The 19,843-nt window shown below is 48.5% G+C and overlaps 8 protein-coding genes across 8 annotated transcripts; 4 read left to right on the plus strand and 4 right to left on the minus strand.

Annotated features, from left to right (window-relative positions):
• The first annotated feature begins 249 nt into the window (after window positions 1–249).
• On the plus strand, window positions 250–1,670 carry LY89DRAFT_631233 (DUF125-domain-containing protein). Its single transcript, XM_018211269.1, has 3 exons — window positions 250–639; window positions 754–1,081; window positions 1,129–1,670. The coding sequence occupies exons 1-3, from the start codon at window positions 573–575 to the stop codon at window positions 1,640–1,642; spliced, it is 909 nt and encodes a 302-aa protein (XP_018061993.1). The 5' UTR covers window positions 250–572; the 3' UTR covers window positions 1,643–1,670.
• Window positions 1,671–1,707: 37 nt separating this feature from the next.
• LY89DRAFT_631235 (uncharacterized protein) lies at window positions 1,708–3,122 on the minus strand. Its single transcript, XM_018211270.1, has one exon. It carries the CDS (start codon window positions 3,107–3,109, stop codon window positions 2,135–2,137), a length of 975 nt encoding a protein of 324 aa, XP_018061994.1. The 5' UTR covers window positions 3,110–3,122; the 3' UTR covers window positions 1,708–2,134.
• A 270-nt stretch (window positions 3,123–3,392) lies between these two features.
• On the minus strand, window positions 3,393–5,106 carry LY89DRAFT_789701 (aromatic compound dioxygenase). The gene is made up of 4 exons (XM_018223285.1): window positions 4,365–5,106; window positions 4,219–4,314; window positions 3,956–4,171; window positions 3,393–3,888 (listed from the first exon to the last, which is right to left on the minus strand). Exons 1-4 carry the CDS (start codon window positions 4,665–4,667, stop codon window positions 3,589–3,591), a joined length of 915 nt encoding a protein of 304 aa, XP_018061995.1. The 5' UTR covers window positions 4,668–5,106; the 3' UTR covers window positions 3,393–3,588.
• Window positions 5,107–6,251: 1,145 nt separating this feature from the next.
• LY89DRAFT_360457 (uncharacterized protein) lies at window positions 6,252–7,611 on the plus strand. The gene is made up of 2 exons (XM_018206992.1): window positions 6,252–6,257; window positions 6,392–7,611. The coding sequence occupies exon 2, from the start codon at window positions 6,730–6,732 to the stop codon at window positions 7,330–7,332; it is 603 nt and encodes a 200-aa protein (XP_018061996.1). The 5' UTR covers window positions 6,252–6,257; window positions 6,392–6,729; the 3' UTR covers window positions 7,333–7,611.
• On the minus strand, window positions 7,515–10,608 carry LY89DRAFT_601116 (DUF917-domain-containing protein; the record flags this gene model as incomplete). Its single annotated transcript, XM_018210182.1, has 5 exons — window positions 7,515–7,955; window positions 7,999–8,202; window positions 8,247–8,323; window positions 8,368–8,456; window positions 8,501–10,608. The coding sequence occupies 5 exons, from the start codon at window positions 10,606–10,608 to the stop codon at window positions 7,515–7,517; spliced, it is 2,919 nt and encodes a 972-aa protein (XP_018061997.1).
• A 219-nt stretch (window positions 10,609–10,827) lies between these two features.
• LY89DRAFT_360236 (NCS1 nucleoside transporter family protein) lies at window positions 10,828–12,897 on the plus strand. The gene is made up of 5 exons (XM_018206990.1): window positions 10,828–11,170; window positions 11,218–11,304; window positions 11,354–11,509; window positions 11,556–12,520; window positions 12,573–12,897. Exons 1-5 carry the CDS (start codon window positions 11,047–11,049, stop codon window positions 12,879–12,881), a joined length of 1,641 nt encoding a protein of 546 aa, XP_018061998.1. The 5' UTR covers window positions 10,828–11,046; the 3' UTR covers window positions 12,882–12,897.
• Window positions 12,898–13,282: 385 nt separating this feature from the next.
• LY89DRAFT_360238 (tripeptidyl-peptidase 1 precursor) lies at window positions 13,283–15,441 on the plus strand. The gene is made up of 3 exons (XM_018206991.1): window positions 13,283–13,690; window positions 13,737–15,011; window positions 15,059–15,441. Exons 1-3 carry the CDS (start codon window positions 13,474–13,476, stop codon window positions 15,394–15,396), a joined length of 1,830 nt encoding a protein of 609 aa, XP_018061999.1. The 5' UTR covers window positions 13,283–13,473; the 3' UTR covers window positions 15,397–15,441.
• LY89DRAFT_766309 (catalase-domain-containing protein) lies at window positions 15,332–18,158 on the minus strand (the record flags this gene model as incomplete). Its single annotated transcript, XM_018221723.1, has 7 exons — window positions 15,332–16,357; window positions 16,479–16,663; window positions 16,722–16,723; window positions 16,795–17,373; window positions 17,534–17,725; window positions 17,773–17,806; window positions 17,859–18,158. 7 exons carry the CDS (start codon window positions 18,156–18,158, stop codon window positions 15,487–15,489), a joined length of 2,163 nt encoding a protein of 720 aa, XP_018062000.1. The 3' UTR covers window positions 15,332–15,486.
• Window positions 18,159–19,843: the final 1,685 nt, after the last annotated feature.

Raw genomic sequence — 19,843 nt, forward strand, 5'->3', positions numbered from 1 at the left:
CTTCCATCCACCTTCCAGAACGGCTTGCAGACCGCCGCCCTAATCTAGCGCACGCCAACGCTGTGGTCCTTCCACTCTCAGCGTAGCACGTGGGGCAACTCAAAGCTTTTCTCGGCGGCTCAGGGCACGGAACCTTCCGTTCGGGGACGCCCATCCTGGTCCGAGCCCTGAACTCTCGCCCACGTGCTACCTATCGTTGGATTGCAATCAGTGCCGTCCGGTGCCATTGGAGAAGAAAAGTCCAGTCCAGTCCAGGGCAGTCTCATGCATCAAATGCAGATGGGGCGAATAATGCTGGGCTGGGCTGGGTTGTGCTGGAGATATCTACGCCGACGTCGAGCCTACACCTGCATTTGCATTTGAATGCTGAGAATCATGTCTTGCGAGCCTTCTTCCTCTCTATCTTCATCTGACTCTGTCTGTTCTTTTTTACTGAATTAAGACAGTCACACAGCGCTGCACGAAAGATCACGGCGACATTCACGCCAACACCCATAAATCGACAGCAACGGCACTCACCCCGTGTCGCAATCTCTCCCCCCCAACATCCCGCGCCTGAGACACACGGCAGCATGTCTTTCGCACTGCTGAAGAACCTAGTCTTCCGCCAGCCCAAACAGCAGGTATATAACAAGATCGGTACGCACTCGACCCCGCAATCTCCCTCCCACCCCCAGATGAATACATATTTTCCTCGTCCGCGTGCTGCGTCGAAAGTCATACTGCCATCAGACACTGATACTTTACTTGCAGAAGCATTCGAGGGGCAATCATGGGCTTCGTCTCCTACCCTGTCGAGCGAGAATAGCGATGTCGAATCTCAGCAATTGAGAGATGAGATCTCGGAGAAGCTACCTCCTCCTTCGCAGAAGGTAGAGCCGTCGAGATTCAAGGTCGATGCTAGGGTGATTTCAGATGCTATTATCGGATTATCAGATGGCCTCACAGTCCCGTTCGCCTTGACAGCGGGTCTTTCTGCCATTGGCAGCACAAAAGTCGTGGTGTACGGAGGCATGGCAGAATTGATCGCAGGCGCAATCTCGATGGGGCTGGGAGGATATCTTGGAGCAAAGAGCGAGAGGTAATCTATCCTCTCCCACTATGTCGAGCTTCCACTAATCATCCAAGGGACTCATACAACGCAACTCTCCACGAAACAGAAGACCTGGTAAACGGCAACCCCGCCGCCATCGAAGAAACAATCACCTCCCTCTTCGAATCCTACGACGTCCCCGAACCCACAATCCGAGCCCTCACTTCCCACCTAGCAACTTCACCGCACCTCACCAGCTTCATGATGCGTTTCGAACACACTCTCCCCGAACCAGTTGGCTCTAGAGCCATTACATGCGCCCTGACCATCGCAATGGGATATTTCATGGGCGGCTTCCTACCACTTCTGCCATATTTCTTCGTCGATGGAGTAAGGAGGGGATTGGCGTGGAGCGTGGGCATTATGATTATAGCGTTGTTCTCGTTTGGATATACGAAGACGTGTTTTGTGTCTGGGTGGAAAGGGTGGAGGAAGTCATTGCTGGGAGTGAGGGGTGGGGTGGAGATGGTGGTTGTGGGGAGCTTGGCTGCTGGAGCAGCGATGGGGTTGGTTATTGCTTTTAATAACCATGCTGGGGCTTTAGGGTAGGCGTTGGTAATGAGAAATGAATAAGTTCATGTTTATGCTTATGCTTTGCGGTTGGGGCGGTTCCAGTGCTTGAGAGGATGGCAAGTACCCGGTTGATTCTATTCCATATCTGCTTGAAAGCTTCGAGTACATGTGGAGTGGGTTGAGACTTAAGAAGAAAGCGATCGTTTTGATTTCAAGTCCTGCCAGTGCAGTCTGCAAAGGTTAATGTTTAACACTTGGTCTTCAAATATATAGCCCTCTTGTTTTGATTTGGAAGTCGCGGAAACAGATAGTTGACTGGTTCCTTCTTCGATGTCCGACTCCCTGTACGGAGATTTTTGATTCTAAAAACCTCTTTGTCAAGGAGAAAAGCAATTCTTTCGTCCGAAGAGGTATTCTGTAGAAGAGAGAGGGAGAATCTTCCAAAAGAGAGGGGTATAAATACAACTCAAAACCAAGACCCATCTTTCGCTGGTCCTCATGTCTTCCTCATCTCACTGTCATCAGATTTCATCTCACCAGCTTCAACTCTCTCTCAAGCACTTTCCACTCCTTCTTTATCTGCCACAAAATCGTCCCAACCATTCCAATAGCCATCCCAATAAGACCAACCGTAAGCCCTGTCCCCTTCGGATGAATCCACCCCACATTCCCCTCCAAAGCACTAGCACTAACAGCCACAAAATCCCACAACCCATGAAACATAACCGCTGGCCAAATAACACCCCAGATCCCAATTTTCTCCCCGCGGAAATCCCTTCTAACAGCCCTCAGCGCCGTCAAAACAGCAGAACCCACATGTCCCGTCTGCCCAAGCACCATCCTCTCAAACACAATCAGCAGAAATCTCGACCATGCCTCATTTCTCGATCCGTACATAAACCCTAAGGCCTCCACAAACCCGAAACCTAATGCTCCTGCAATCGCATAATCTACGTACGCCCTAGCTTTCTTCTCTTGACACCGCCTTGCGTAGACGACAGGAATATACTTCAACACCTCCTCCACCAACCCCGCTCCAACGAAGAATAGAACACCATTAAACACCCAGTTCTGCCACGAAGCAGCAATACGCGCTCTCCTGCCCAAAACTTCCGCGTTCAACCCCTCGATACTATGGCGCTGGAACTCAACCCAGAACTCATCCTTCAACCCAGGATTCGAACGAAAGATCAAAGGACTAGCAATGCTGACGATCGCCATCTGGGCAGCGGCAACAATCGCGAGTCCTAGTGTCCCGGCGGAAACGAACGTCCAGATTAAAGGTTCGAGATCCGCGCGTTGGGAGGGAGGCGAGTGTTTCCATTGGCGGTAGAAGATGGTGGAGGGTATGAGGGTGAGGGGCGACAGAAGAGCGGTTTGCGGGGAGATGGAGAAGGTTAGGAGGAGGAGGGAGGGTGGGCCGAGGTAGGTGAGGAGGCGGGTGGAGAGGGAGAGGGTTGTTTTTTGGGGGAGGGGTGGTGGTGGTGGTTGTGGTTTGGACATTGTGGGGTTGGTGATGTGCGGTTTTGGGAGGAAGGAAAGAGGAGGGTTATATAAATACTGCCTCGCGTTTGGGTAACGTCGGAATGGGTTTGGCCGTAATGAGGCCTGGAATTGGTGCTCGCTTGTTGTTACGCGTATTCTCGCTTAGGGGTTGTGCTACCCCTGACGAGTGTCCCGAAGCCAGGAACAGTTGGGTAGCGGAAAGGGATACCTTAAATTTAGGTTTGTGAGAATGATTTCGCAGGCACCTCGATTCTCATTCATCTACCCACGTCTCTGCCTCGCACGTCTTCATAATACACTCATCTCATCTCATCTCCGACATCTTCTCTCTGACCGTACAATCACTAAGCAGGTCCTCCACCACTGAGACTGCCAGTCTGGACCTCAATTTTATTTCGGCTCTCTATTTATGTCTCTGCCTCCCACACCCCTACAATACAATCATCTCCACCGTTCTCTCCCTGACGACCTTGTCACTAAGCAGCTGCACCACTGACACTACCAGTCTGAACATCGGTGGTATCGATCCCGATAGTGATATACCCAATAATTCCATTCGCAACATCAACACCGTCCATGGCAACAAAGTCAATGACCGGGTTATACCCACCAACGACATCCTGATCGAACACAGAATCATCGGCGTTAGTAGTTCGATTGATCGCAGTATGCGAAACATAAGGCTCAAGCGCCATCAACTGCTCCGAAAGCGTCTCATTGATGTAGATCTGGCCAGTGCTAACTCGGTTTTTCACTCGAGATCGTGCCGTTGGCAGCTAAGGTCCAGTCAACGTGAGCTTCAACATGGATGTGGATCGAGCGCTGGATGTAGAAGCCTGGAACGATGGTCTTCATTTCCATCATGCCGTCGGAGTCAGTCGGGGTCGTCTCGTCGGTGTGGAGATCTGTAACGCCGATCTCGAAGCTGTCGGTGATATTCATGGATTCGAGGAGTTCCTCGAAAGGAGTATCGGGGGAGAGTTTAGTGAATGAGGAGTAAGAACCCGTGGCGTTGCAGTGCCAAAAACCCATAAGGACGTTCTCGAGTGGCTCGCAGGTCTGTAAAGGGTTAGCATTGCTTGTTGTAGAAGATGGGAAGGACGTACAGCCATATCGAGAACGCCAACGTCGAGGAGCATGGGGACACCGGCTTGGCCCTCAGTCATATCCTGACGAAGGGTTTGAGATCGTGGCCAAACGTACTGGATCAATTGGTCAGTATGTTTTTAACGTCCAAGATAGTGATACACACTGGGCCTTCGGTGACAGTCGAAGTCAGAACACAAGTATCATTCTGAAGGACATCGTAGAAAGGAGCTTCAGTCGTGATCTCAAAGGTAGTATTTTCAGCCTTTCGAGCTTCGAGACTACGCTTGGCTTGTCTCTTCGCCCATCTCTTCTTATTCATATCACCTACGGCTCCAGCGCAACGCTTTGCGAGCGTGCTACGCTTTAGAATCTCGGACATGGAGGGGATGATATCGTGTTCACCTGGATGCGCAACGACAGATGAGGCTAGGAAGCCGGCAGCGAGGAGAGCTTGAAGGAATTGCATCTTGAATGATTGTGAAGGTTTTTACACCAATAAATGGGTGTGTAGAAGAGACCGTGGATGATCAGAGAGGATGGTGAGAGACACAAATGGGTCTAGTGGGAGACTATATATCCCTTCTCTCCACTGTGCATCTGAGCGTTGCACGACGAATGATCCTCTTGTCTCGATGCTTTTGATCATGATGAATGATGCATTGTTCTCAAGAATTCAGGGATCGAAACAAAAGGTGGATCTTGCATGGGAGATCTGTTTGTGGTAAGAAGCTTCTTGGCGAATCCACTTGGAATCCAACGGCTATTGTGCTCACGCCTTTTTGGCATGATTGTCACAAAATGTGATTGAGAAAGGCCAGAAAAATCATACTTGAAAGTCAATTGTCTGGAAGACATGTGTGTCTACTGAATGAACAAAACATTGTAGGACTTGGATTTGGAGAACGGCATCCACGTGCTTTATTCATCAGAGCCTTACTTGCCACTGACTCGCTCAAAATGCTGGACTAGGGGATGGATGTCAAGTTTCTATTGTGGCTCCTCCTTGACAATAGAACAATTCTTGGCAGAGTGGCTTGCGTGCAGAAAAGTGTCCATAGAAGTGGCATTTGCCAAGAAAGAAGACGTAGCCGGACAATTGTCCACGGCGATAATCATAAACATCCGGCAACAGAAGAACGTGGTGTCCAGTGATAAGCATAACAGAGACCACCTCAAAGTTTCTCATAAGAATGTAATACCTGCTCATACATAGAACAAAATGCCGGGAACAAAGGAAGGAAAGGAAAACGACCTTGAACTTTTCAGCCCCACGATCTGCAAAGCACCGTGGATTGTTTTGTTTGCCGGCGCCACAACCTCGGAAATTTCTATAGAATGTAATGCAAATTTTCCGATTGCTTCGAGAACGACAAGGAGAATGCGATAAAGGAATTTGTGGACTGATAAGAACGCGATGGGTTTTCGGCAGTTCAGCGGACGCGTATACAATTGTGGACTTGAGGAGATGAAAATTGAAAACGAGATGTCTGTGGATAGTACCTAGATTTCGAGGTGTTTGCTGACTAACAGGAGCTAGCGCTCCTGGAGCACTTCGGACTCGTCCTCGTCGACTCCTTCTTTCTTCCCTTCTCTCATCAGCGACAAAGTGAGGAACCACAATGCTCACTTCCAAAGCCCGACGCCGAGTTTTGCTCATGCCTACGCTCACCGCATAGCCGTTTCATGTAATCAAACAACGATCTAAATACCAATCTCTTGTGCAGCAGTCGCCTGTTTCGGAAGAGTCACGTGGGCCAGCGCAGCGCTTTCTCAGCGCCAAGAATGACTTACAGGATGAGGAATCATGATCGACCAGTCTCCTCTGATATCCCACTCAATCTTTCATGAAGGATTTCAATGATGAGAAGATGGTGACGTTCTGCTTTGCTGGTTTTTCCTTGGCTTAAGCTTAAATGTTTTGAATTCTTTTCTCAGGCAGTATCGGCCGCCATTCCACAAATGGAGCACCAAGTCTCGTTTCAGAAGTCTGACATCAATGACTACTTTCGGCAAAGTCAAATTGCTTGCTATTGGTACTCACTTCTAAGATGATAGAGTAAGCACTTTCTGTCGTTGTTTGTCTCCAGCCACCTTCAGGCTGAGTCCCTCAGCCTCACCGTGTGCAGCTGCCGGTATTCATGGAAGCTTGTTCTTTGGCTCTCTGGATGTGAAGTTTTGACATTTGCAAAGGTATTCACAACAACGGAAGTCATATCGGCCGACATTGTGCTTGCTCAAGCAAAATGCATGAACCATTTCAGCCTATTGTTAGATGTCGGCCTTCACTTTTCTGTTCAGTCTCTCGGTATCAAGATGAGTTCGAAGATTGGCAATTTGTATAAGAGTAGACCATTTGTCCTTGAATTTGAACTTCATCAGCATCATCAACACCAGCATCTTCAGCATACAATCATTCTTCTCTACTTCCCCTTTTCATTACTGTGCAATACTCTTTCATTATCTTAATTCTCTCATCCCTTTCTACCGACTCAGCTCAATCAGAACCACATCGCAAGTCATTAGACAAAATGAAGTCCTCCACCATTGTCGCCATTCTTTCATTCTCGGTCGCTTCTCTTGCAGCGCCGACCACCTACACCACTCCAACACGCTCTTCGCATTTCGGAAAGCGTTCTGAGCAAGATGCCATCAATGACTGCCAGAACACAGGAAACCCTTCCCTGTGCGAACAGGTTGTCACCGCCGTTAGCTCCTGGGACACCTCTGTTAACATGGTGAACATGTTTCTCAATGATGCCGAGACTTCCAGCGGCGAGACTTTGATCGATTTGGAGAATATGGCTCTTGCTTTCGCAAATCTTGAGCCCGGATTTCTCAGCACCCTCGTGGGTACTCCAAACATCAGCCCTGACGGCGTATCAGCCGCAAACACGCTTATGCAAGTCTTTTCTGCCGTACCTGGAAATCTTACCCTTCTTATCAACGGAGATCAATCTGTATCTTCAACGGTTGACAATATCAACAATGTTCGTTGCGCGCAGATTCTGGGAAACATCGGCGAGCTCTGGCAACAAGCCGCAGCGGCTGCCGGAGCAGACGTTCCCGGCACGCCACTGGGCCCAAACTTCTGCCCCAAGTCTGGTGGAAATTCCGGAGATGCGTACAACTAGGGATTGACGTGGGATCTTGGGACCTAAGTTTCGACGGATACTTCGGACTGGCTCGGGTGGTCCTGCGAAAGTCCGAACATGCATGAGCGGGTGGTGTCTTGGGGGTTGTTTTTCTCAGCTTTGATTCATGTCTTTGTACCCCTTCTGTCGTTTCCATCTATAGATCTAGCTGAATTCTTCTATTACGCTTCTTGGTTTTTTATATTCTCCCACGGCATGTCCAAACCAAAATATTCTGGCCCACCAGTTTTCAAGCCGCGTTCGTCTCCTGTCCAAAGTGGATGCGCCGGCATACCTATCACAACAACTTTTAGCCCGTATCTTAGTTCTTGCGACCCGATAGCTTCGCCGTCTTCTTCTAAAATTGAAATGAGGTCTGGAACAGTGCAAACAACTTCCGATTCGTTCAGTCCTTTCTCACCAGTGTACGCCGCATATAAGAATTCGTTCTGGAATGGTATGACTAGGTGCTGCTTCTCAGTAGCACTGTCTTCATTTTCGACCTCATCATCGGCCAGAGGGGCGAAAAGACATCTTCCCACGGTATAACCTCCTTTGCTAACGCCGCGTGTGACATCAATCACTTTTCCAGAGAACAATTGTCTTCCAGGCATGACATCAAACTACAATGGTAAGCCAAATCTGAATGCTGTGAAGAGAACTTACAATGGCTTTCACATAGCTCGTTTTCGTCCTCCGAGCAAGATGAACAGCTCTACCCAGATACCAAGATTGAGAAACCGTGTGGGGAACGACAAAGTTTTTGATTACTGACCCCGGAAGCGGACGAGCTACGATTGATGTCTTCAATCCTAACTCGATGCAAGTTGCTCTCAACATTTTCTCCAGGCGAGCGTTTGATTCCGCACTCTGTTCCTATCAGCAAAATTCTCAGGTCCTCGGGTCTTACATACCATTACGATGGAGACATTTCCTTTCGCATCAGCCATAGCACATGGCGCAATAGGATGTCCATATACATATGGTGTGCCTGGCGAAGTCAGCGAGTTCGCTCCGTGCTCGATCAGCACTCACCATGCTCCATGGATGGGTAAGCTCTACCCATCATATCCCCATCAATTGTTGGGCGATCATAATGGACACTAGTTGGGAACGTGGCAAGCCTGAAAGTCAGTCTGGTTCTAAGGAAATCGACTCTGGCTCTTACCCGTTGCCTCCGCCAATTTCGTCTGCAAGCAAAGCCTGAAAGCTCTCGATGCCCATGATCTTGTTCAAGGCATCAATGGCCGCTGGGATTTCTGTCCCCGCAGACAGTCTTTCTCCGGCCACGCTCGGAGCCCCGTACCATGATCCGAAGACTATCAAGTCATCATCTTTGAGATGATCGGGAGAAATCACCCGCATTTTCTTTCCGCCAGCACGCAATGCGTCAAGTGCCACGAGATAGGCAAGATATGATGGCCCTCCTCCACCGGTGCCTAGGATCCCTGTCCCACACGCAATAAATTCCAAGTCAACTTCCGAGAGATACCAGACGTTGTCTCGGACCTCTGGGCGATAGTTTCCAATGTCGATCTCAAGAGAGGGTTTGGTTCTGGTTCTATGACTGTTGGGGTCTGCCGACGTCTTCTCTTTTTCTGTTTCAGTGTCCAATGTATATTCATCGTCTGACAATTCATCACGAGAAAATCTGGAGACCGTCTCTAGAGTCTTCAATTTCCCGATCGCCTTGACCTTGATCCGAGTCGCTTTGTTTGATACGTACTGCAAAGGAATTTTCTCGATCTCCACGATTCGAACGTCGGCAGGGTCTGCTCCTTTCGCGACCGCGGCTTGGATGGCGGATGCTTCAGCAGATCTCAGTACAGCAGACTCATCTCTTCCATCGAGAATCTCGATGACGTCTACTTCTCCGGCAACTTTGGAAATGGCTGCTCCAACTGTATTCGCAGAATCGTGATGCGGTGGAATGATACACTTCGTGACGCCTTCCAACTCTTCCATGTACACAATGGAACCCCCTCCAACAAGAAGCACTGTCACGGGAGCGGAGGATACTTTCATATCTTCAATCGCTCTTTGAAGTATTCCTCTGATCTCTTTCCGAACACTTTCGATCACATCTGCTGGTATGGATCGAACAAGTTCGGTATCACCTATCTGCTCTTTGCCAGAGGCAACAACAATATCCGTCGTGGTCATGGTCTTTCCGCCGAAGACTAATGCACGAGTTGTGAGGTAATGACCAACTGAATCTGGCCCAACTGTTACTTTCCCATCTACATCCACACCAACTCTACTTCCTCCACCAAGGCCAACTGAGAGTACATCAGGCATTGAAAATGCTGTCCTTACACCCCCTACTTCCACGAAATTGGGAGCCTGCCTGGGAAATCCAGAAGGGAGAAGGGCGCATATATCTGTCGTTGTCCCTCCAATATCGACAACCAACACTTGAGATGCTGTGTCATCACGGCTTTTGTCCAGTCCTGCCAAGAAAGCTGCTCCGGTCATGCTGTTTGTCGGTCCACTGGCAAATGTCTTGATCGGTAATCGAGCAGCGTCATCTGCCTCTGTCAGAGTGCCATCATTCTGTGCCAAATACAGTGGACATGATAATCGCAATCCTTTCATGGCTTTCTTGAATCCATTTACTGTCTTCTGGGCGACTGCCAGAATTGAAGCGTTCAAGATCGTGGCGTTTTCTCTTTCCAACAAACCAACTCCACCAATTGTATGGGAGCAGACAATGTCAAGTCCAGGGGCATGCCTCATCATGAGATCTTTGCATCTCTCTTCATGCGTGCCAGAATGGTCGAGGGGCGAGAATACTCCGACGAGAGCAACTTTCGTGATTCCTTTGCTCTGAATATCCAATGCAGCCTCCTCGATTTGCTCCAAGTTCAAGGGAAGAATTTCTCTCCCGTCAATCTCCAATCCTCCATCGAGATAATAAGTAGGTCCCTTCATAATCTTCCTCAACCCAAGTGGATAATCTATGAATGGTGGGACATCTCTCGTGGACGGTCCACATAATCTGACAACGGCGACTTTACTCAATCGCCTCTCATCCGCTTCGACGACGGCATTGACGAAATGAGTTGTTCCAATCGTGACGCTTAATACTTTGTCTTTTTCAATTTGCGACTTTTGAAGGGCATCTTCGACAACGTGGATTATTCCACTTGTGATATCGACTGTGGTGGGCGTCTTGCTCGATACTAGGACTCCTCGTGAGGGAGTGTCCAATTGATTTAGATTGAGGATGGCACAGTCAGTATTAGTCCCACCGACATCTACCCCAATTCTATACATCTCGTACGAAAGCGGGAAGCAACGAATGCGCGGGATACCGCCTCTTGCTCTGGAACTTGGAAGCTAAACTGGTAAACATATATCGTCCCGACAGTCCCGGCTTCCGGGATGAGCGCGGAGTCAGACGAGAAAGATTTGGCTCCGAGACAAGTCACTTGCACTCAACTCCGGGACCAGCATGCAATTCTAGACGATCTTGAAAATAGAAGAACCGTCCCTCAAGCATGGTACTTGCACCGCGGATTTGGAATTGATCGGAAGTGACCGAAGATAAGATTCCAATGGAATGAATTGGATAGTTTTGACAGCCGGAGCCAAGAATGGGGTACAGCCTAGACTCAAGTGATCGGCCAAGTCGAGATAACATTTCTTTGACAGCTGAAATCCTTCCCACTTCAGACTCATTTTCGATATTCCCCTCAAGGCGCATCTTTCAAGATGGGCTTCATGGAAAGATTCGAAGTCGCTTCTGAGACTGAGTTGACGAGATGGATCAACGATGATATCAAGCCGATTGAAGCCGGGCGCCGGACTTGGACGTTTTGGACATTTCACAACTACTGTGAGGATTCCGATATACAATGAATGGAACCTAGCTAATATATTTAGGGATATTGGTGAATTCTAACATCTCGACCTACTTGACTGGAAGCTCTCTCATCGCCTTGGGATTAACTTGGTGGCAAGCGATTATCTGTAAATATGTCCGACATTCGAGCTTTTAAAATCGCTGACGAAGTCACAGCTATTGTTATTGGAAACATCCTAGCCACAATCTTCGTTGTCCTAAACTCAGTTCCAGGTGCATACTACCATATTGGGTTTCCAGTCGTCAATCGCTATGTCTGGGGAATGTACGGCAGTGCATTCGTGATCTGGAATCGAATACTTCTCTCTCTGGGTATGCTTCCAATTCCTGACGACTCGTCCATTGCTGAATACTCCAGTGTGGTACGGTTTCCAAGCTTGGATTGGAGGAGAATGTCTCTATGTCTGCCTCATGGCCCTGGATCCCAACCTTGAAAAGCACATCCCGAATCATATGCTGGCGTCCACGGGCATGACAACAGCACAATTTGTCGCTTATATCATCTTCAGCATTGTGTCTCTGCCAGTCATCTGGATTCGACCCCACAAGCTCAAAAATTTCTTCTACTTCTCCAGCGCCACCATCCTTATCTTTGAAATAGTGCTTCTTATTTGGGCGCTGGCAACGATGGGTCCAGAAGGGTTTGGTGATACGATCTCTAGTACACCAACAGCCGAAGCGAGCAGTACCGGATGGCTCATTGCTTATGGAATCATCAGCACAATTGGCTCTATTGCGGCTGGGATTCTCAATCAGAACGATTACGCTAGGTTCGCCCACAAACCTCGAGATGCCATATTGGGACAGATATTCAGCTTTCCTCTGTATGCGGTCATCTGTTCTATTATCGGCATACTTGTCACTGCGGCAACCCAAAATAGATTTGGAGGGGCTCTCTGGAATCTTCCTGATATCTTTACGACGTTGATCCAAAATGGAGGATCGAGAGAAAGAGCCGCTGGATTCTTTGCTGGAGCTGCACTCGTCATTTCACAGATTGGAGTCAATGTCCCAGGCAACGCTCTCTCTGGTGGTTTCGATCTCGCGGCAACATTTCCAAGGTACATCAACATTCGCCGTGGGGCATATCTCACCGCACTTGTCAGTGTTGCTTGCAACCCATGGAGACTTGTAAATACTGCAACAACTTTCATTTCAGTACTTGGAAGCTACAGCGTGTTCTTTGGACCAATGACTGGACTGATGATCTCGTCTTATTTCATTATCAACAGACAGAAGATCAATGTCGACGATCTGTTCGTGGGAAACAAGCAAAGTGTATACTGGTATACTTGGGGTGTCAATTGGCGAGCTATTGTCGCCGTAAGAAGTTCTTCTTCCATTCTCACCCCGACATTCACTGACTTGTGAATAGTGGATATGTGGCGTTGCTCCCTCTATGCCTGGATTCGTTGCTTCTGTACAGCTATTAGTGTCCGTTCCTATCGGGTTGACTCACCTATACTATATCTGCTTCTTGATTGGATTTGCCATCAGCTCTGGTGTATATTGCTTGTTGCATTTTATTTTCCCAGCTAAGGGACTGAATGACTTTGTGGCAAGTAGTCCGTCTCCTCGGTCTCTGATGGCAGAGTATCAGGAGAGGTGGGATGGAGAAATTTCCGGAGTCAGCGATATTGACAAAGATGCTCGAGTGGTGGATCGAGAGATCAACTTCAATTGAAGTACTGAATAGTGTCTTGTGGGACTGGAGATCTAGACTATGACTATTCCTTGAAGTGGAATTAACGAAATCCTGCCGAACAATTCTGACGTTGCAAATATGCCAATATCTTTACTTTCTGAGCAGTGATTGGCTTTCAGATGGGTTTTCACATCTTCACAAGATCTCCTCACGAGCAGTTCAACCATACAGTTTACCCATACCCTCATCCCGAGACCTTGGCAGCGGGGTGTCCCGCCAAGCCGGCGCCAGTGCTGTAGTGAGAAGTCCTTTGCCAAGCCATGCAAGGCTTGTTGATACTAGTTATCTCGCCTTGACCCAATTGACCAATCACATCTTATCGTCTAGAGAATATATTTTTCTTGACTCCTTCCTCTCCAGGGCGCCAAGATGGTACAGCTGTGGAGATCAACCTTGGCAGGATCACGAACCACTGATATCTTCCCGTCATAGGATATCATCATTCTGCCCAGGCACGACTAATTTGATGTGTTGATGATGCAGGACAGCAAAAGATGGGAGCCGGGAAAGCGTATTTAAGGAACTTCCCTCGCACCGCAAATTGGGCTGCCCGCACACTTTTCTCGCCATCATGTTTAGTACCACGGTCCTCCTGTCAGTCTTCGTTGCTGCGAAAGCAGTCTTTTGCTCGCCTGTCCAAAGGCGGGCTGGATATGCGGTGAAGGAGACCCATTTCGTGCCGCAGAAATGGAGCAAGATTGGGAAAGCTGCAGATGATTTCAGAATTCATCTGAATATCGGCCTGACGCAGGGCAACTTCCATGAGCTAGAGCGCCACTTGTATGAAGGTATGTTTTCAGTCCACTAATGAAACGCAAATCTGACGCCCAGCAGTATCCGACCCTGACCATGATCGATATGGCAAGCACCTCAGCTATGAGGAAGTCAATGACTTGATCAAACCCAGTGAAAAGAGCTCAAGCCTAGTTGAAGATTGGCTGAGAGACAACGGGATCGAAAATCTCAGCTACAGCTCAGCCAAGGATTGGGTTTCTGTCTCCCTTCCCATCTCGACTGTTGAGTCTCTCCTTGACACCGAATATCATGTTTATGAACACGAGGACGGCGGTCAGCTTGTGCGAACATCAGAATGGTCGTTACCAACCCACTTGCACTCGCACATCGATTCCATCCAACCAACGACGTCGTTCATGCGAGCTTCTGGTCAAAAGACGGAATTCCTCCAATTCCCTCCATGGATCTCGGCAGATTACACACCACCAACCAATGAAACCATCTCCAAAGTCTGCAATATAAGTTCCGTTACCCCAGAATGCTTCATGAACCTATACTCGACCAAAGGCTACAAGCCTAAAGTTCCTGGTCTAAATACAGTTGGATTCAACAACTTCCTCGGCGAGATCCCCATCCGTCCTGACGCATATCAATTCTTGCAGAAATACCATCCAGGAGCGGAATCGGCGGCCTATCGATTCCCTCAAATCTCCATCGCAGATGGTCCGGTGCAAGATGGACCTCTAACGCTGAATCAGTCCCTCGAAGGAACTTCCAGAGAGGCAAACCTAGACGTCCAAGCCATAGCTGGAATTAGCGATCCAACGCCAATCATTTCATACTCCACTGGCGGCAGTCCTCCCTTCAATCCAGACATTAGTACAACGGACAACACAAACGAGCCTTATCTCGTCTGGTTGAACTACGTCCTAGCCCAACCCATTGTCCCACTCGTGATCAGCACTTCCTACGCAGATGACGAACAAACAGTCCCGAAAGCCTATGCTGAACGAGTCTGCAAACAGTTCGCTCAACTAGGCGCAAGAGGCGTTTCTGTGTTGTTCGCTTCAGGCGATAGAGGTGTGGGTATAAATAATACATGTATTAGCAATGACGGGAAGAATACCACCACGTTTGTCCCCCTGTTCCCATCAGGTTGTCCTTATGTAACGACTGTTGGCGCAACACATCAATTCGAACCTGAAGTCGTGGCTTTCCGTCCCGGGTATTTCGGAGCGGATGGTGCGTATCGGGAGATCTATTCCAGTGGTGGGGGATTCAGTAACTATTTTGAAACGCCGAGATATCAAGCGAGGGTTGTGAGGGAGTATGTGAAGAATTTGAATGGATTGTATGACGGTCTTTATAATAAAGGTGTGTTCATTCTGCCTTCTTGATAAATGCGAAGCTGATGATGAAAGGTGGTCGTGCATACCCTGATCTCGCGGCACAAGGACAATACTTTGCGTATGTCTGGAATGGGACGGAAGGTGTAATCAGCGGGACTAGTGCTTCGACGCCTCTGATGTCTGGCATCATCTCATTGGTGAATGATGATTTGCTTTCCAACGGCAAAGCACCTCTTGGATTCTTGAACCCTTGGCTCTACACTCGTGGATACAAAGGATTCACTGATATTACCAGTGGGAGTGCAGCTGGTTGTGGGGTAGATGGCTTCAATGCTACCGAAGGCTGGGACCCCGTCACTGGATTCGGGACCCCGATCTTTCCTCTACTGACGGACTTGGCAAAGAACTGAAAGAACGGAAACAAACAGAGAACATTGTAGCGCAAACAATAGTCTCAGGTTCTACTAGTAATAAAGTACCATAATTACCCCACCCTCCCCCTAGCTGTCGATAGGGAACCTATCAATGAACTTGAAGGTCTTCAGTCCTCCTTCAAAGCTAGTGACGAATGAACCGACATCAACACCCGTGAAAACACCCGGCGTAGTTGTGGCACCAGCGAGCTTCAACACCGAGCTCGCATTCCCCAAAGCACCAACTGGTTTACCCCATCGATACCCATCAGTCAAGATCTGCAAAGGTCTATCGGCTGGGAAGAAGGTGCTCGAAGACCCATTCGTAAACAAAGATTCTGCACCGGAAGCCACAATGATGCCATCGAAGCCCGTTGCGTCTGCAGCGCTGTAGGTTTGATTGACACCCGCTTGAAGGATCTCACCCACAACGATAACATTCACACCGGCACCCTGAAAGCTCTGCGCAAGTGAAGCTGCTTGTGAGAGTGAGTCGGAGGATTTGATGCTAGCTAAGACACCAACGTTTAAAGTAGCGATAGTAAGCAACGGGTTGCCAAAGATGGTGACAAACTTGGTGCTATTATTGTTATAGAACATTGGATCAGGAGCTGGAGCGGCGACTCCAATCACTTCGGCAACTCGTTTGGCGAGATCGTTTGACACACGGTTGAGTTGAATGATAACGTTCGCCTTAACAATTGCGGATTGGATATGCGAGACTTCGAAACGCATTGCGTTTATGAGGAATTGCTGTTCAACTGGAATCAAGGAGTTGAAAAACAGTCGAGGCTGGGACCAGACGTCAGAGAAAGTGGAAGACGTGGCACGCATGAGGTTTCCCATCACGGTGCGGCCCGGGGTGGTGAAGAAACCGTTTCCGACTGTTTGGTTGGCTTCTTTGGGATTGCCGTTGTTGAGCGTGTTGGGCGAGTAAGCAGCGGTGTTCAGGTGGATACTGCAGCAAGTTAGTAAGAGGTTTTCGTTTGAGATTATAAGTCTGAAAAGACGAAACGTTTCTCGGAAACGTAATATGCATAGCTAGAGGGGATGGAGAATAGATGGAGGTTGCGACTTACTAATTTTGAGCAGCTCCATCTCGGTTGTTGTTGTGGATCGGGACATGGGGCCGGTTGATGGGGAGTTGCTCGAAATTGGGCCCACCATGACGATTCAGTTGCGTGTCAAGGTAAGAGTAGATGCGCCCTTGCAACAAAGGATCTTCTGTAAAATCGATACCACGGACAATGTGACCCGGTTGGAACTAAGAATGTCAGTCACAATGTCAGTCACAATGCCAGAAGAGTGTCTGAAAAACGGACCACTGCCAACGTATTAGCATAGTAAAACATCGAAACGAAAGTGAGGGGCTCTGGGAGCCGGGAGCTGTCTCACTGATTTGCTCTGTTTCTGCGAAATAATTGGTAGGATTGGTATCAAGCTGCATCTTCCCAATCAATGTGACAGGGACGAGTTCTTCGGGAATTATTTTCGTCGGATCCAAGAGATCGAATCCAAATGACAAAGCGTCAGCCTCATCAACAATTTGAACGCCTAGTTCCCACTCGGGACCATTGCCAGAAGCAATAGCATCCCACAAGTCCTGACGATGGAAATCCGCATTCTTCCCCGCAAGAACTTGCGCCTCTTCCCACACCAAGCTGGCTTTTCCTTGCTTGGTCTTCCAAAACCATTTTATGAGCTTCGAATCACCGCTGTCGGTCACGAAACGGAAAGTGTGTATGCCAAATCCATCCATATGCCTGAATGATCGAGGGATGCCATTGCCAGCCATGGCCCAGAATAGTGTGTGTAAAGAGCTTGGCTGCTGACTGAAGAAGTCCCATGCAGAATCGTGTGCTGTTGCGGCTTGAGGGATTTCTCTGTCTGGCATTGGTTTGACGGCATGAATCAGATCAGGGAAGAGGATAGCATCTTGGATGAAGAAGACAGGAATGTTGTTGCCGACGATATCTGAAGTGAAGTTGTTAGCATAGACGCATCGTCATTCCATCACCCAACATTTGTGGAACATTTCGGCGTCATTCCGTCACCCAACATTTGTCGAACATTCCTTGTGCAACGGGCCATGGAAAGTTGAAAAAATCTCCGACGACAGAAGGATATTACGAACCAAAATTGCCCTCGTCAGTATAGAATCGAGTAGCGAACCCATGAACATCTCTTGCAGTATCCGCACTACCTCTAGAACCAGCTACTGTCGAGAATCGAACAAACACAGGTGTCTGTTTTCCTGCCTGGGCAAGAAAAGATGCTGCAGTGATGTTACTGTAGTTGCCATAGCTAGTGAACATTCCATGAGCACCTGGGAGAGGTTAGAGCATTCGTTGGGAGGTAAAATTGGAATGTTACCTGCTCCGCGAGCATGGACAGCACGTTCCGGAACCTAAATCGTAAATGAGCATTCATAATAGAATGAATTTCAGAAGGGAATGTACCCTCTCGTGATCAAAATGTTGAATCTTCTGCCTGAAGATAAAGTCCTCTAGAAGTGTCGGACCTCTCTCGCCAGCCTTCAAGCTGTGATTATCCTCGATTGGGCCACCCGCGTCGGACGTGATGAATGAATCGGAATCATCAAGCACGAATTGCTCGAGGAAGTCTGCATCGGTTTGTACACCACGCTGCTCAAGACTTTCTGAAGCATCAGAACGGCCATTGATCTCAGGCTCAGCGCCATACGGACAAGCAGCTGAGGCCAGGCCGAGAAGGCTAAGGAAGGCCAGACAGATACGCATTTTGACAGAATGGGAGCTCGAGCAGAGATGCGAGAGAGAAAAAGAAGCTCAGAGTGATGCTGCTAGATAAATGAAAATCCCTGGGCCAGGTCGTGCTTTTATTATCTGCATGACCACCATATGGGATTCCAAGATTTGGATAAGACAGTGGAGCTCCATGAGGGCTGCAGTACGTAGTATGCTGGCTTCCATGTTACAGTCTTGGCAGCCCACAAAACAGACGCCATTGATTTGAGAATGGGTAAGAAATTTTGATCACGGGCCAAGAGGATGACATATTTGAGGCAAGGTCGCGAGTAGAATAGTAAAGCAGGCATACAGGGAGGAGCTACCGCGTACAGCTTCCGTGCAGGCATCGTATGCACGTCCACTGTCTTCGGCCAATGTTTTCCTCCGCAATTTAGATCGGCAAGCAAAACTTTGCTCCAAATGCGGGTATCTGCAAGGGAAATTATGATATGATGATAAGACCGGGAACAAGCATCAAGGTACCTCGGCACCACGAAATCATGTGGTGAAATGTAAGAATTCCAACTGGCCGAGAAAAGCAAACAAAATTGGGTGACGAATGAACAACGCAATTGAAGGAAATACTTGAAGGCGTGCTTTCGGAAGGCAATGGGGATACTCAAATGAATCCCGAAGCTAGCTCTTAGAGCTTCAAGACCCTTGTAGCTCACCATGCGGGGTGTGGCTTGGGGCTGACAGTCCAGAGGACTGTTCACCTTAACGGGGTTGCTTGTAACACAAATTGCCGGCTGGCTGAGTGACCTGCTCACCAAAATGAAAAATTGTTTTGATATTCTGATCCAAGTTGCGATATTTAGCATCCGCTGCAGCCCGAACCGGAAATCGCAGAAAAAACAGGAGAATATTTATTGAGTTAGAAACGTATCCCGCCTTATTCTTGCATTAGAAATGAAGCAACGGGGTAGCCCCAAAGCTTTGTGATTCTGACGTGATGATCATCCAACACGTGGAGGAAGTATTTCTGGCCGCAAGAGCGTTCGCCGGACTGGCTGACTCCCGATAGGTGAGGTCGCATCCTGGTGTCATCCTACCCGGATTGTTGTGCCCATTGTGTTGGAATGACTGGAGAATAGGTGGTATATTGGCTTCATTCTCGACTGCTATGTTCGCGCCTTGCAAAAATCCGAAAGTTCGAGTCGAGTACCTAACATGAGATTGAGTGGAGTCGGTCCAAAGCCTTGATAGGGCTACTCGTATGCATGAAGATTATCGAAGGGTGTCAAGAAATTTCGGTGGAGTTGTATAGACGCTTGCTATTGCCAATTCCAATCGCGCAGTTGGCGGTGGGAATACCTTACGGTTGAAGCGGATCAACTTTTGCATATTCTTATCGGATCTTAGTGGCATCCTGTGGATGACAGAGTCAATCCCAAGCAGCGCCTTTGAGCTGCATGCACAATCTGACGACCTTGTGTCATGTAGCTCCCATATGAGAGGCTGCAGTCTTTGACGTGTTGACGTCGGAACGCTCCCGCTCTTTTCTTTGGAACATCAGTTCCAATGAAACCGAAAAGGAATGTATCCATATAAATCCACTAGTCCAATCCTCTAGATATCTGCCTTTCAAAAAGCTTATGTGCAGTGTTGCAGAAAATGCAGATTGGGAGGGATGTATTCGGTTGGAGGAGGGTTCGAAGAATAGAATACGTATGGAA

Source organism: Mollisia scopiformis (assembly GCF_001500285.1).
Source record: "Mollisia scopiformis unplaced genomic scaffold LY89scaffold_36, whole genome shotgun sequence".
NCBI lineage: Eukaryota > Fungi > Ascomycota > Leotiomycetes > Helotiales > Mollisiaceae > Mollisia > Mollisia scopiformis.